This window comes from Scardinius erythrophthalmus (genome assembly GCF_964197995.2).
Source record: "Scardinius erythrophthalmus genome assembly, chromosome: 1".
NCBI lineage: Eukaryota > Metazoa > Chordata > Actinopteri > Cypriniformes > Leuciscidae > Scardinius > Scardinius erythrophthalmus.
The window spans coordinates 62,258,305-62,275,005 of record NC_138221.1 but is presented as its reverse complement, the minus strand read 5'-3'; the positions used below and the strand labels follow the sequence as shown (position 1 = coordinate 62,275,005).

The 16,701-nt window shown below is 39.2% G+C and overlaps 1 protein-coding gene across 2 annotated transcripts; it reads right to left on the bottom strand.

The window, feature by feature from the left end:
* Nucleotides 1-3,740: 3,740 nt before the first annotated feature.
* On the bottom strand, nt 3,741-10,154 carry LOC308702691 (tripartite motif-containing protein 16-like). 2 transcript variants are annotated; one of them, XM_081385747.1, is made up of 6 exons: nt 9,185-10,154; nt 7,920-8,015; nt 7,591-7,824; nt 6,388-6,547; nt 5,900-5,947; nt 3,741-5,652 (listed from the first exon to the last, which is right to left on the bottom strand). In XM_081385747.1, exons 1-6 carry the CDS (start codon nt 9,755-9,757, stop codon nt 5,132-5,134), a joined length of 1,632 nt encoding a protein of 543 aa, XP_081241873.1. In that variant the 5' UTR covers nt 9,758-10,154; the 3' UTR covers nt 3,741-5,131. The 2 variants fall into 2 exon arrangements, with proteins under 2 accessions (XP_081241873.1, XP_081241874.1); XM_081385748.1 differs by having other exon boundaries at nt 7,591-7,812; nt 9,185-9,825.
* Nucleotides 10,155-16,701: the final 6,547 nt, after the last annotated feature.

Sequence of the window (16,701 nt, the reverse complement as noted above, 5' to 3'; positions counted from 1 at the left end):
GGACATCAAGGACGTAGTAGAACACTGTCACTAGCAAGACAACGATTCTTCTGGATTGGAATGAGAAAAGATATTGATGATTACGTGAAGAATTGCTGCCGCTGTGTGGTTGGTAAAACCTCAGAACCCAATGCTTGTGCTCCGTTAGAAAGTATCCGAACATCAGAGCCACTGGAGCTGGTCTGCATCGACTTTTGGTCTGCAGAGCTCCGAGAAGGAAAGTCTGTGGACGTGCTAGTTGTAACAGATCATTTTACAAAAATGGCTCATGCTTTTCCATGCCAGAATCAGTCAGCCAAACAAGTTGCAAAAAGACTCTGGAATGACTTCTTTCTAGTTTATGGATTCCCCAAGAGAATTCACTCTGACCAGGGGGCTAATTTCGAAAGCAAGCTTATCAGGGAACTATTGACCATGGCGGGTGTTGACAAGTCACACACAACACCATACCACCCCATGGGTAATGGTATTGCTGAGAGGTTCAATAGGACTCTTGGAAGCATGATCAGAACATTGCCTCCTAAAGCAAAATCAAAATGGCCACAGATGCTACAGCAACTTACCTTCTGTTACAACTGCACAGAACATGAGACGACAGGTTTTGCACCATTCTTTCTTATGTTTGGCAGAGTTCCTCGTCTCCCAATTGACGTTCTGTTTCAGAATGTGCTTTTAAATGAGGATGTGGTGGATTTAAAGGATTTTGTGTCCAAGTTGAAGAATGACTTGCGTGAAGCAGCGCGTATAGCACAGGTACAGACCTTGAAAGAACAGGAACGACATGGCAGACTTTACAACAGAAAGGTGAAAGGATGTCCACTGGCTGTTGGTGATCGAGTGCTGGTTGCGAACAGAGGTGAAAAAGGGAGAAGAAAAGTTGCGAGTCATCTCCTTATGAAGTCATGATTGTGTACCCTGACATCAATGTTTACAGGATTAAGTCAATCAACTCCGACAAAGTGAGGGTAGTCCATAGGAATCTTTTGTTACCTGTGAATTTCCTACCGATTGATGAACCTCAGGAACAGGATCAAAGGAACGATGATGTGAATGAAATTGCTCAAAGGGATCCAGTTGACCATGATGATGAAATTGTTCAAGGAGATCTTGACCATGATGACAGAACTGCAAACTGGGTATTGAGTAATCCTGATGAACTTGTTGAGGAAGATGGTCATACCAACCGTACAGACTTACCTGATGTGTCGGATTGTGTGTCGGAAATCTTGGACTCCGTGAGTGTTGACACTGGGAACCTGAATGAAAGGAGTGAAGTCAAAGTGTTAAGTGATGTCAAAAGAAGTGATGAAAATGTAACAAGTGGTGTCAATTTACCTGAAGTGATTGGTCAAGACTCTGATTCGACTCAAGGAGGACAGTTCATGCATGAGGTTGAAATGGGACCTGTGGTGTACACGCAGCCAAGACATGTTGATGCTGCAGTAACTCAAACAAGACTTGGCAGAGTCATTAAGCCTCCTAAAAGACTGATTCATAAAATGAACAATCAATTCATACACAGTTCAGACTCTACAGTGAGTTCTTTTGTTTATTTCGTTAAAAGTATTTTCACATAAACAGTGACATTTGATTTCATACATAGCTGAGAACACAAAGGAAACATAGTGATACAGAGATTTGAAATCAAATTTGGAGTTAGTATATAATGAACCTTTGAGGTGTAACAGGCATCTCTTTAGTCTACTGTAAGATTGGGAGTCGGCGCCTTCCTTGTCTTTATGTACTCCTTATGGGAGAATCAATTGATTGACAGTTAATCATACTCCGTGTACATTTTCTTCTCTTCTTTATTGATTGAAAACATGAAGTGGGAGTTCAATACCCCGTTTTTTTTTTTTTTCTCTTTCCCTTTATTTGCTGTTGGTTTTTCTTCTTATTGTGTGTCCCCATTAAGCAGGATTTAAGGGGGGTGTATGTAACGAGATAAATATTGTAAATTGAGGTCCCTTTAAGTAAATCCTGCAATAATGGGATTGCGTTTCCTATTGGCTGCACCAGTGGCGCTATAGGACACTGTGTTCGAGTAATCTGCAGCAGAGCTAGAGAAAACTGCTGTGGGTGAGTCGGGTTTTGTGTTTGCTCCACACTAAAAGTAAAAAATATGTAATTTCATATAAGATGTTTGACACTGTATGCAAGGATTGCTCGCAGTAGATACTGATTGATTTATAGAGCATGTTTTCTGTTCATATTTTTGAGTATTTTGATCGTTTCATGTCTGTTTGTATGCATTATACGATCTTTCTATCTGCGTCATTCTCCATGTGCTTTCTAATGAAGTGAAACGTATTTTGATTAGGTGGAGCTTGAACTGCATAACGACTGCCTGTCTTTTCTCTTTGACTGCTCTGTATGCAGGTAAATGTTTATCATAGTGTTTAAAAATGTACTCTGTTAACTTAGTTGTATTCTTTGTGTTAAGAAATATTGACATTTAAAATATTGAGTAATGTTTACCGTGATATTAAGTGCAGCAGAGCTAGAGAAAACTGCTGTGGGTGGAGCTTGAACTGCATAACGACTTTCTTTTCTCTTTGACTGCTCTGTATGCAGAAAATAAAGAATCCTTATTTCATCTAAATTCTGAGTGTGTGTGCTGATGAGGGGTGAGACAAACCGGGTCACAGAGAGAAATAACCAAAGGTCACACATATATCTAAATAAAAATTAAAATAAATGTTAATAAAATCTAAATATACATTTGAGAATGTCAACAGACATTCCCAAAGTGCAGACTATTTTTTCAACTTTATGCATGCATGGTATTTGGATTTCATATATTCGTTTCTTATTCAAACAAAATCCTGCAATCCAGCCATCTCCTCCCTTCCTCTTTCATCCTCATCCTTTTCACCGAAAATGTGTTTTAGTACAAAGAACATAAAAAAATGTAGAACGTTGGAAAATAACATTGTCTTTTATGTTAGCCAAATGCTTTTTAATCTTAATCTCAGATTTAATAAATAAAAATAAGTTAATTTGTGTTCCGACGATGAACAAACGTCTTAAGGGGTTGGAACAACATAATTACTGACAGAATTTTTGGGTGAACTAACCCTTAAACATAAACTGAACATACTAAGGTTGATTAAACTGACTCTTAGCTGCTCAAGAAATGAAATGCTTGTTTTGTCTGTATACAGTAAAGCAAGCTGCAATCTAAATTAGAGCCTGGGTACTAATAATGTATTGCAAGAAACCATATTGCAATGTATTGTTTTATCAATTATTCGTCCCACCTCAACTAGAGTGTGGAGCAAGCACTAATATATCCTTTTGGAATTGAACTTTATTTCTATTTTTTTCTTTAATTAATAATTTTAAACATCTTTTGATGTACGCCTGATTTGCTGATGATTAAAAATGCTGACTGATATCAACAGCACTAATGAACAGCTAAACGCACTGTTCTTTTAATTGAAAGGCAACACAATGAGGGTTTATGCAAACCCATTCTAATATGTTCTGGCACTAATATTGTCTGTTCTGGGCCACTGCTGCAACATTATATCCAATAGAACATCAGATCTCAGAAAGGATCTAATCCTTGTAGTTTTCCCCTCTGTCCACATCCCCTGTATTTCACAGTCTTTGTAGAAAGAACTGCATTGAATGCAACAGGAGATTAAATACGGAGCTCTGTAGGTCCTTCGATGCTCCTCTGAAAATGTGTTCCAGTTTACCACACCTGATGACAAAAGAAGAGAAGCGTTCATGTGTAAAACATGTTCAGATTTTTATTTATTTTTTTATACGAAATTTTCTGGTAGCAGTGTTTCCTTAGTATTCATTTTAGTAGTGGTGTGCCAATTAAAATGTGAAATTAAAAGAAACACTTATTGTCTAACACAAAACATTAGTCTATTGTAGAAGTAATTATTATATTATGATGATTAAAATAATATTAGCACTAGAACCTGGACTTGAATCATAACTTAGGCCCAAACATGGACAGATAAAGGAAAATGAGGAATCGTCACTCAAAAGCTCCACAGCTGCACAAAAATCAAAGAGGAAACAGTCGTAAACTGGTATAGAAAACACTAAATTAGGCAACATCTATGCATTTACATCTATTAGGTGACATCTAACCCATGCATTTACATTTTAATCATGGCAAGTGATCACTCCAGGGCGATCTACTACTGTGAGTGCATCTCTCCATCATAAAAGTGCATCTATCCATCATAAAAGTGCATCTATCCATCATAAAAGTGCATCTATCCATCATAAAAGTGCATCTCTCCATCATAAAGTGCTCCACACGGCTCTGGTTAATAAAGGAAGCGAAACGATGCATTCATGTATGGAAATATTTACTAACCCTTTAACTAGCAGAATTTGTTTTCATATGAATTGTGAATGATTCATCATTTTTGAATTATCACACACACACTGTTAAAACTGTTTATAGTAATTTTATGAATAGCCTATATGTTTATGTATATGTTTATGTATAGTGTGCCTTTAGACAATGAAAGCTCTGATTTAATGATTCTTTTGCAGCATCACTCAACACTGACAACAACTTTATCAAACGTTGTGAAAGTCATTTATTTCTTGTAAAGAGTTCATGATCTCCATCCCTTGTGACCCAATATCTGAAATCTCAGAAAGTGCTTCTTCATCCCTCATCTTCTGCATCACAATCTTCCTCACATTTTGAACTGTGATTGTTTTCCAGCACTATTTTCTCCACTACTAATGTCATTTTCCACATCTTCACTCCTTACATTGTTCACTACCAGTTCTGTTATTTCATTATTCATTATTCCTTAATCTTTTCATTTTGTAATTCATTATTTCAACTGAAAGATACTTTTAATAGTAATATTAAAATGATTGTGTCACTACAATAACAACTAAATGAATATGATTTCCATTAATACAATTATAGCTTGATAAACACACACACACACACACACACACACACACCATTCTTATTGTCTCTATAAAGATTTTAATACACACATTTATTCTGTTCTTTCTGTGGCAGAAGTTAAGATATTAAAGAAAATTAAAATAAGAGTCTCTGTATCTCACTGTTACTGATTTATCGTGCAGCTCAAAGTATTATGGGTAAAATCTCTCTACAATCTGTTCTGAAACATCAACACAGTTTCACTGATGATCCACAACCAAACCAAAACCCAGGATAGAGCGTCTGAGTGAATGTGGTCTGGACTGTGTGGATGAGGCTCATTGTGTCAGAGACGCTGTAGAAGGACAGAGTTCCTGCACTGTGATCCACATACACTCCTATTCTTCTGCTGATGGACTTTACAGGGAGATCAGTGTGTGTGTTATTGTGCATGAATAAGTAACTGGAGGAAGAGCAGTACAAACTCCAGGACTGATCATTACGTCCAAATCCACACTCATTACCCCGTCCCTTCCTGCTGATGCTCTTATATGACACTGATATAAACACAACATTCCCAGTCCACTCAATCTCCCAGTAACAGCGTCCATACACACTCTCTCTACACAACACCTGACACCACTGATCAAATCTGTCTGGATGATCAGGATACGGCTGTTGTGTGTTAGTGTTAGTAATCACTCTGTTCCTCTCAGACAGACTGAGGTGTTTATTCACTGTGTTCAGATCCAGAGTCAGCTGATGGGAATCTGATGGAGAGAAAACACATCAGAAACAGGAATTATGAATCTGTCTGATCTTTTAATGTATCTGAACTCTTCATGAATCAATGTTCAGTGTATCATCAGTGTCTCAGTACAGCTGACCAAATATCCTGTGCAAATCATCATTTACATGATCAATTATAAAACTCTTCTATCATGATTTATTTCTCCTTCTACAGGAAGAACATGAACACATTCAGTGAGTTTTTCTGCTTGTTTTCTAGTGACTCACATTGTAGGAAGTCGTTCCTGGTCTTGGGATTCATGTTGGTGAAAGTGACTGTGGAAATAAACAGACGTGAACAGTGTGAAGAGAAATGACAAGATAAACTACATTCATTTCTGAGAAATTTATAATATGATGCTCTATAATATTAGATGGACTCATTTCTGAGAGCAGATTAATAATCTCCAGGGGCTTCATTTATAAAACACACACATCGGATTGATCCTAAATTCTATGGATTTCATCCTCCGTCATGTGTGTATAAACGCTTGTCCACGATGATGAGTCCGTATTTCTGAATCATCAAGAGATATTTGTGGCCGTTCTGTAGGAGGATTCGATGGACTTGAATTTAATTTATTAATAACTGTGATTTAAAACTGGGATGCATTTAAGGAGATTTTATGGATCGTAGGAACATTTCAGAAACGGATGTACGTTCAGATTTGGGATCTTTCTCCACACGTCTGTATAAACGAGGCGCAGGACTTTACCTCCGTCTGAGATCTTCTTGATCTCCTCTTTGCAGAAATCCTCCAGTTTGTCTCTCAGCTGACGGACAGATTCTCTCACGCCATCAAAAGAGGAGAGAGAACTGAAGGAAACGTCGGGTTCGTCTGTAGATTCAGGAGGTGCTGAGAGAGACTGGAAACTCTACAGAAAACAGAAATCAAAACTCATCATCTCCACACTTCAGCCAATAACCTGCACTATATCAGATCTGAGCGGCTCTTGTTGACTTGACTTCTCTTCAGTGACTCGCTTCAATCCAGCACTTTCACACAATCAGCACATTCTCCTCATATTCATCATTTAATGCTACAAACTCTAGTATTTCACACTTAATAATAATAAAAACTAAATATATGAAGAGTTCAGATGCAAAAGCCTCTAAGCATCTGAGATTTTCATTTTTATCAAGCTCGGAAATTTAAGTTCAGTTACAATAGGTAATTTTTATTGCCATTTAAGTGAACTCTTTTTATATATATATATATACTTAAGAGCAGATTGAATGTAATGCTTTCAGACACTTAATTTTTTTAATTAAATTAATGTCTTATAGATTAAATTTATATTAAATGCAATTAGCTAATATTTAGAGAGCTTTTTGGCCAACTTAAGTAGGATTTAAGTATCTTTATATGTAATTTAATAATTATTTCTATTGTCTTTGAAATATGGTTAAAGTTACTGCTGAATGAACTGACACACATTTATGATAAACTAAAATATACTCAATGTAATATCTATTGAAAATTGTTTGTTTAATTTTATCAACATCATCAATATGATCAACTTTGAAGATCACCTGATCCAATTTTGGTGCCAATTACTGAAAATATTTTAGTAGAAATAAAATATTTAATTAAAAGAGGATGAAAAAATCTAGTTGGCTGGATATTGATACCATCAAGTTCACTGATTTCATCAAGACAGAAGAAACCAGAAGGAAAAATGAGTTCATATTTAATGGTAAATTTCCCAGGGCTTTGTAAGTGTGTCTCTTTAAACAGAAGATGATCAGATGAGAGTCTGACTGATGATTATATGATAACACAACACTTGACTGAATCTGACTGAATTCCTGACAACATCTCAGTCAACGGCTCATTCTGCTCTCATGAAATGTTTCTCTGTCATAGCAGGATCTTGCTCAAGTCCACTATGATCCTGTTCTTCTAGATCTCTGTTACCTGCAGGAACTGGATGTGATCTTGTGTGTGTGAAAGCTGCTCCAGCTCAGCGTCTCTCCTCCTCAGATCATTGATCTCCTGCTCCAGTCGCTCCAGTCGTCCTTCAGCTCGACTCACTGCAGTCTTTTCCTGATCTCTGATCCGCTGTGTGACCTCAGAGCGGCTTCTCTCAATGGAGCGGATGATCTCAGTGAAGATCCTCTCACTGTCCTCCACTGCTGTCTGTGCAGAGCGCTGTTACACACACATCACAATCACACAGTGGCTTCAGCACGACTGACAGAGTCCAAACTGAGACGTCTCAAACTTCTCTTCTTCTCCAGACTCACCTTATGAGACTCCACAGCCTCTCTCAGATGCTGAAGATCTTTCTGTCTCTGCTGGATTCTCTGACGGATCTTCATCTGCGTCTCCTTCAGCTGTTTCTGGAGGACAAACCAATGACAGGGAATGACACATAAAACTACTGTCATACAAACATTAAAGTTACATGAATCCAGAGTTGGTGAAGTGGTTAAAGATCTTGCATGGTAAGTTTTTACTGTCTGGTTCAAACCACAGATTCATGGTTTCCTGAAATGAATGTCAGCAGTATTTCATCAGTGCCTAGTTTTATATCATTAGTATCATCATTTACTCTCCCTCATGTCGCTCCAAACCTGTATGACTTTCTGTCTATTGTGAGACACAACAGAAGATATTTAGAAGAATGTCTCAGCGGTTTACAGAGGCCAAATAAAATATGGTGACACATCAATAACATCAAACCTCATTGGTTCTTTCATGTCACAGTCACATGACTAAACACCATGATGTCATGACACAAACACCAGTGAAGTTTGATGTTCCTGATGTCATCATGTTTGATTTGGGCTCCACATACATGAGTTTATCAGGGATTTGATGTGATTTGATTTGTGAATAAAAATTTGGTTCTTTTGATAGTAACATATTTTAAAGACTGCACTTTTTTAGGAAATTATAAAAGAATATAATTGTTAATATAATTGCTGTTAAATGAAAATGTATTATAGTTTAAATGTAAATATAAAGCAATTAGCTGAACTTAAGAGTGACTTTTTGACCCACTTAAGATTTAAGTATGTAATGTAATTTCATAATTCTATTGAGTTCAATTGAAATATTAAATATTATTAAAATGTACTTTAAAGTAAAACTTTATTTTACACTATAAAAAAAGTGTACTTTATAAAGTGTACTTATGAAACACTCATGAAAGTTGACTCTCTTTAAGTGCACTTAAGTGGCCTTTCATTTCATTAATATTATATTATCTGCAAGTACAGTTTTATTTTATTTTTTATGTACTTGTAATTTGAAATACACTACAAGTGTTCTTTAACCACTAGTTGTTTAGATTACTTTTGTACTTTTCTCCTTTTTGGAGCTTGAAACTTTTTTACTCCATTGACTTTCAATGTATAAACTAAAATATATGAGACATTCTTCAAAATGTCATCTTTTATATTCCACAGAAGAAACTCAGTCAAACTGGTTTGGGACAACATGAGTAAATGAGTGAGTAAATAAAGACACTTTCATTTCTGTGTGATCAATCTCTCTCAGTTCATACCTGTTTCTCTGTCCTCTGTGCTGCAGTTGATACAGTGTTGTGGTTTTTATGTTCACTCTCCTTACACCACACACAGATGCACTGTTGATCAGTGATACAGAACATTTCTAGCTCTTTATCATGTTTACGGCAGATCATGTCCTGCAGTCGTCCAGTGGCATCAATCACTTTGTGTGGCTTACGAGAGTGAAATTCCTCATGACGGTCAAGATGAGTTTGACAGTAAGATTCCTGACACACCAGACAGGACTTGACGGCTTTGTATTTTCTTCCAGTACAGACGTCACACTCCACGTCTCCAGCTCCAGCGTAACAGTCAGCAGGAAGTTTAGTCTTCTTCAGTTTCTCCACCAGTTCAGCCAGAATGGTGTTTTTAGCTAAAGCAGGTCTTGGACTGAAGGTCTGTCTGCACTGAGGGCAGCTGTAGACTCTCTTCTCATCCTCCTGATCCCAGCAGTCTGTAATACAGATCTTACAGTAACTGTGACCACAGTGGATAGTCACTGGATCCTTCAGGAGATCCAGACACACTGGACACGTGAACTCATCCTGAGAAAATCTGGCTTCTGCCATTTTACTGCATGAATACAGAGAGACACAAACACACAACAGCTCAACAATACTTCAGTTTCTGTTTCTCTGAACTGAGGAGTTGAAATAGTTCCTGCTTCTGTGTTTGAGTGACGTGTGTAAAACAGGAGTGTCTGTAAAGCAGCTTCCTCATTCCTGGTGAAGGAGAGTCACTTCTGTGTTTATGTGCTCTTCTTGTGGAGTCAAAAACAACGTAATTACGAGATCCGAGCTCATGAACCATTCAATCCGTTAAATTCTGCGTTACAGTAAATTGACTCAACTCCGTCCGTGTTGGGCTTTACTTTCGGTTTTATTTGCGGTAGTTTGCGCGTTGGCTTGATGAAGAGATTCTCAGCTGATCTGATGTGATGCGTGTTGCAGAAGCGCGTCTGGCTATAACATGTCATAGCCTATAACACGTAGCCTACGTTCAATTTTTAGCATTGTTAGGGGAGGAGTAAAATGTACATAGCCTATGTAACTTTTACTATGGGGTTAGAATTGTTGCATTATTCCAAATAAATAGATTGAGATTCACAATCATGTATTGAGATTCACAAACAAATGTAAAGAGATTCACAAAAATGTATCAAATTCACAAATAAATAGATTAAGATCCACAAATAAATGTAAAGAGTTTCATAAAAAAATTATAAAACTCACAAATAAATAAAACGAGATTTGCAAATAAAATAAAAATATATTTAAAAATGTTTTTTTTTTTTTTTTATGTAACAAACACAACTCTGTTTGGCATTTATTTGTGAACCACATTCTGTGCATTTGTAAATAATTGCACGCATTTGTGAATTGCTTCTTGTGCATTTGTAAATCCCTTCATGTATCTGTGCATTTTGAAACAGTTCTAGCGTGCATGGCTGTTTTCCAGTCCACCTTTAGACGCACTTGCGAACTAAGCACTTCCCCTCGGGGGAATCCCTGCCGCCATTTTGAAGTGCAACGATGTAAGTTTATATGGACAGACCCTCGTTCCTTCAATTTTGTCAGAGGGAGCGAGTCTACTTCATATGTACACTTTAGGCACATATATGTCCCACAATGCAGTACGATTGTGACGTCACCATATATCTCATCTAATCACTGTTGTATATTGTGTTAACGTTGTTTATGTGACTACATTTCCTATAATGCACTTTGTACATGTGTTTCCAGATGTTCTGGTGTTATGTCAGTAATGTATGGGAGAGTTGTCACGGGCACACATGGGAAAATAGGAAGATCCAAGAGCAGTATGAAAGTGGTTGTTTATTAAAGGGTAATCCAACTCATAGTCGTCCAGGCAAGGTTCAAAATCCATGTTAGCAATCCAATACAAATAAACAAACAAGAAACATGCAAGAAAGACAGACCTCGGAAGTGTGGTGACAATATACAACGACTCCGTGACATGGACTGAAACAGACAGGGTATATATACACAGATACTAACAAGGTGGCGGGAAACAGCTGTGTGCAATGATCAATGATTAGGCAGAACAGGATGATGGGAAATGTAGTGCATGAGAGAATGACACTGTGGGGGACAATGACCTCTAGTGGACACCCGGGAAAACACAAACCAGACACTGTGACAAGAGTAAACAGAGCAGTCACGCTAAGCTTGTGTGTGTGTATGTGTGTGTGTGTGTGTGTCAAATTTGCCTGCATACGCCCTTTATACTCTTCTAAAAGATGGCGACGAGGATCTTGTTAATCCGCGTGTGTGGTGTAAATGTGAAAATGAAGCGGCTTGACGGCGAGATCGCTGGAAATGATAAATAATACGAGCCTGCTGCTAATCCACATCTTGACTGAAGAGGGGGAAGAAAGACGATTCAGATAAGTGACTTAATTGATTGAAAATGACAGAGAACGGCACAAAATAGCAGCAGTTTTTGGCAACATTGGTCCCTTTGATGAAAGTAGTGAGCAGTGGAGCTCTTACACAGAAAGATTTGAGTACTTTGTAGCAGCGAATGCTATTGAGAAAGTTGTACCCACTTTTTTAAGTGTGATGGGTCAAAAGACATATACACTACTGCGTAACCTCCTGCAGCCAGAAAAACCGGGAGAGAAAACGTATGATCAAAATAGTGGGCACTCTCAAAGCGCATTTCTCTCCAAAGCCCTTAGTAATTGCAGAGCGATTTCGATTTCACTGACGAAATCAGCTGGAAGGAGAAACTGTGACAATGTTTGTAGCAGTGCTAAAACAATTAGCTGAACACTGTGAATTTGGTGAAGTGCTAAATGACACACTTCGGGACAGATTAGTCTGCGGACTCCGCTGTGAAGGCATAAAAAAAGACTGTTAACGGAGAGCAACCTGACACTACAAAGAGCAACTGAGCTGAGTGTGTCTATGGAATTGGCTGAAGGAAGCACAGCAACTGAGCTCAAACATTAAAGTGTATAAGATGGAGACCGAAAAACAAACTGAAAATAAAGGCCCATGTTTTCGCTGTGGTAAGACGGGACACTCACCTGTTTCATGCTGGTTTAAAGATGTGGAGTGCCGCAGCTGCAAGAAAAAAAGGACACATTGAGCATGCATGTAAAAATAAAACAGAAAAGAGAAAAACGAAGCAGAAACCAGTATACAGAAGGAAGCAAAAGCAACGCGTGTTTGCAGTTGGGCAGGAAAACAAGGAGGTTACTGACACATCTGATGAGGAATTTCCTTTGCATGTGCTCACTGTCGCAGGTGAAAACAAGGCTTATAAGGTCACCGCGCTGCTGGAAGGACAGCCTGTAAAAATGGAGATTGACACTGGTGCTGCTGTGTCGCTCATGACGGATGCGGTATACAGCGAAATACTGAGCCACCTGCCACTCACACAACCTGATGTGGTTCTTAAGACTTACACTGGGGAAGCAGTGACCATGAAAGGACTCACTCAGGTAACAGTTGAACTGAATGGACAAACAAAAAAACTACCATTTTATGTGGTCTTGGGTGGTTACCCCTCGTTGATGGGACGTTCTTGGCTGGAGCAACTCAAGGTGGACTGGACAGTGTTGTCAGCAGAACAATACCCCTTGCCTCACATTAATGATATTTTTGCTGGGCTGACAGGAGGGCAAAAATTCAGCAAAATCGACTTTCAATCGGCGTTTCATTCCAAACATTGCTACGCTGCTGAAACCTCTGCACAAACTGTTATGTCATGACAGAAAAATGTCAGAAAAATTGGAGGTGGACCTCTGAATGCAATGAGGCATTCAAAAGAGCAAAGGAGACACTTTTAAGGTCAAATGCCCTCACTTATCTTGACCCTTCTCTTCTCATCCAGCTGGCCTGCGACGCTTCCCCATATGGTGTGGGAGCTGTCTTGTCCCACATCATGCCAAATGGTCAAGAGAGTCCGATCGCATTTGCTTCCAGGAGTCTGAGTAAAGCAGAAGCAAACTATGCTCAGATCGAGCGAGAAGCGTTGGTGTTTGGCGTTCACAAGTTTTATCAGTTCACGTTGCTGACCAAACATCGCCCACTCATTGCAATTTTTGGTCCACACCATGGCATTCCCTCTCTTGCCGCCAGTAGGATGCAAAGATGGGCTTTGTTGTTATCCACTCATACCTATGACATCAAATATCGGAAGTCAGAATTGCATGGGAATACGGACGGTCTGTCCAGATTGCCTCTTGCTGACAGGATAAAAGATGCACAGGTTGCGGAAATTTGTGGAATGGTCCGAATGAAAGAAATTGCCAAGAGTTACTCTGGTGGCCAGGAGTGGACGACCAAATTGAGGAAAAGGCAAGAACATGTACATCATGCCAACACATACGTAATACGTAAACTGGCACCGCTGCACCCATGGGAATATCCAGAGAAACCATGGCATCGCATTCATGTTGATTTTGCAGGCCCAGTCGAGGACAAAATGCTGCTGGTTGTCGTGGATGCACACAATAAGTGGCCTGAGGTGGCTATCATGAAATCTACCTCAGCTGAAAAGACAATTTAGAAACTGGGAGAAATTGTCTGTAGATTTGGACCTCCAGTGCAGCTTGTCTCAGATAATGGCCACAATTTACATCTCACATGATGGCCACATTTCTACAAGCAAACGGGGTGCAGCATATCACGCCATCACCTTACCATCCTGCAACAAATGGGTTAGCAGAAAGGTTTGTCCAAACCATGAAACATGTGTTGAAAGCTTCACTCGGGCAGGGGACATTTTATCAACGCCTTCTTAGCTTCTTGCTGTGCTATCGCAGTACTCCGCATGCAACTACCAAAGTGTCACCAGCGTCTTTGTTGTTCCACAGAGAGCTCAGGACAAGCTTTGAGCTGCTTAAACCAGCAACACTCAAAGAAACTGTGTTACGACAGCAAAAGAATCAGGTACAGCGACAGAACCTGTGAGCCAAGGACATGCTGAACCTTTTCGATAGGCTCACCAGTGCTGGCCCAGAACTATGGTAGTCGTCCGAAATGGGTTCCGGCTACTGTGGAGGCCCAGACGGGTCCAGTCTCGTATAAAGTCAAAACTGCTGGGAATTTTTCTTAGAGGAGACACACTGATCAGTTGCTTAATGGAGCAAACGCATTTACAGATCTTCCCGAAGTCGCGGATGTCACTGACCAAATTAGTGACAGTACGCCAGCTCCTGAAGTAACCATCACTGAGCCTACCAAGACCTCAAATTGTCCATCTGTAAAGGAACAGGCATTACCTGTTGTACCGACAGAAAATGGTAACCAAATAGGCCGCCGATACCCAGTTAGGGAGCGGCACCCACCTCAGTGTTTCTTGGATTATACTTAGTTAGGAGCTAGCCTTATTGCTTCGGGGCAGAATAATCCCCAAAAGGGTCAGCTAGGGTTTGAGGTAGTCTACCCTCACTCCCAGGGAATTAGTTGTGTTCATATACATAAGGAAATCACCAAGAAGACTGAATGATCTGAGTAAAAAAAAAAAAAAAAAAAAAAAAAATCACATGTGACAACTTGCCCCTGTACAAATAAACACATAGTGATATTGTAATTTATTTGCAATTGAAATGAGGTTTTTAAAGGAAGGAAAGAAAGGCAGGAATTAATGAAGGGAAGGAAGGAAGGAAGGAAGGAAGGAAGGAAGGAAGGAAGGAAGGAAGGAAGGAAGGAAGGAATTAATGAAGGGAAGGAAGGAAGAAAGAAAGAAAGAAAGAAAGAAAGAAAGAAAGAAAGAAAGAAAGAAAGAAAGAAAGAAAGAAAGAAAGAAAGAAAAGAAAGATGGTTAAAAATTATCAACGAAAGAAGAGCATGACAGTACACCACCTGACATGATATTAAAAGGCAGTCAGGCAGGTAAAGCTGCAGAACAAATCATCAGAAGTACAGTGAAGGATTTTGACATAAATTACTGTACTCTGACTCTGTATTGTCAAAAGATTAGCAGAGAAGAAATTGAAAGTCAGACAGCCATGCCATCAACAATGGTTGGTTATACAACGCCATGGAATATTTTTTCACCTGATTTGGAAAAGCAGCTTGTTGAGTATATTACTGGGTCAGCTGACATTTATTTTGGTCTCTCGCCAAGTTAGGTCAGAAAGCTTGTCTACCAGTTTGCTGTGGCACACCAGCTGAAGTTCGCGCCTTTGTGGCCAGAAAAAGAAAAAGCGAGCAAAGAGTGGTTTACAGGCTTCTTAAAGCGGCATACAATGCTGTCAATGAGAAAGCCAGAGGCAAATAGCCTTGCCAGGGCAAGTAGCTTCAACAGAGAGAATGTTAATGCTTTCTTTGACAACTTAGAGAAAGTGTTACACAAATATGAGTTTGGACCAGGAGACATTTGTAATGTTGATGAAACTGGGGTCACCACTGTAGATAAACCAGACAAAGTGGTGGCCAGACGTGGATTCAAACAAGTATGGTCACTGACCTCTGCTGAAAGGGGAACCCTTGTCACACTGGCCTGAGCTGTCTCAGCCACAGGGAATAGTATACCTCCATACTTTATTTTGCCCCGTGTCAACTTCTGCGATCATTTCCTAATCAACGGGCCACCTGGCAGCAAAGGAGAGGCAAATTCCTCTGGATGGATGAAAGACACACACTTTGTTGACTTCCTGAAACATTTCAGTGAACATACAAAGTACTCATAGGAGAAGCCCTGTTTACTACTTTTGGACAACCACGAGTCTCATCTGTCCATTGATGGACTCAATTATGCCAAAGAAAATGACATAATCATGCTGTCATTCCCACCCCACTGCTCACATCGGCTCCAACCAACAGGTCTGTCTACGGGCCACTAAAGAGGCACATCAACATTGTGTGATGCCTGGATGAGGAACAACCCCAGAAAGACAATGTTAAATTATGACAAATCTGGACCTACGAAGAACAAGGCAGCTAAAAGTAGAAAAATCATACAAGAGTCATCATAAGATGATGAAGAGTGTTTCTGCCTCGTCTGTATAGAGCTATTTTTAAACGGTCGTCCAAAGGAGACCAGGGTAAAATGTGTAAAATGCAACAATTGGGCCCATCATGCTTGCACCTCAGGCCAGGCAATTTATGTGTGTCAGAATTGTGAATCTGAAGATGAGTCTGATTAGTCAGATACAGGGCATCTGTTTTGTTCAGAGGTTAAACATGTTAAGTTAAGTGAGTTATCTGCAGCATTCCATTCAGTTATCATGGATCTATGTGCAAGCCAGAGAAGGATTGAGTTTAAAGTTCAAAGTAAAGTGGTCTTGCCACTGAAGGGTTAATGTGTTTGGATTGAAATAATTGTTTTTCCAGATTCTCTAGGCACGATTGTTTATATTTCCAGTTCTGTTTTGAATTTAAAAATTAAAATCAATATTCACAAATAAGTAGATGTGTTCTTATTTTTATATAATCTAGTGTGACAACTTACCTGCCAATGGGGCAACTTGTCACAAGTGCACACTCTCTATTCAACAGTCTACAACTCCATAATGAGATATTAAGATGTTATGAAT

What these genes read in the sequence shown, in the direction of transcription:
- LOC308702691 (XM_081385747.1), bottom strand. Translation starts at nt 9,757, where the DNA reads ATGGCAGAAGCCAGATTTTCTCAGGATGAGTTCACGTGTCCAGTGTGT. An exon ending in CACAGAGGACAGAGAAACAG is followed by an intron (nt 8,016 to 9,184) that starts GTATGAACTGAG and finishes TTTGTCCTCCAG; the next exon opens with AAACAGCTGAAGGAGACGCA. An exon ending in AGGCTGTGGAGTCTCATAAG is followed by an intron (nt 7,825 to 7,919) that starts GTGAGTCTGGAG and finishes TGTGTGTAACAG; the next exon opens with CGCTCTGCACAGACAGCAGT.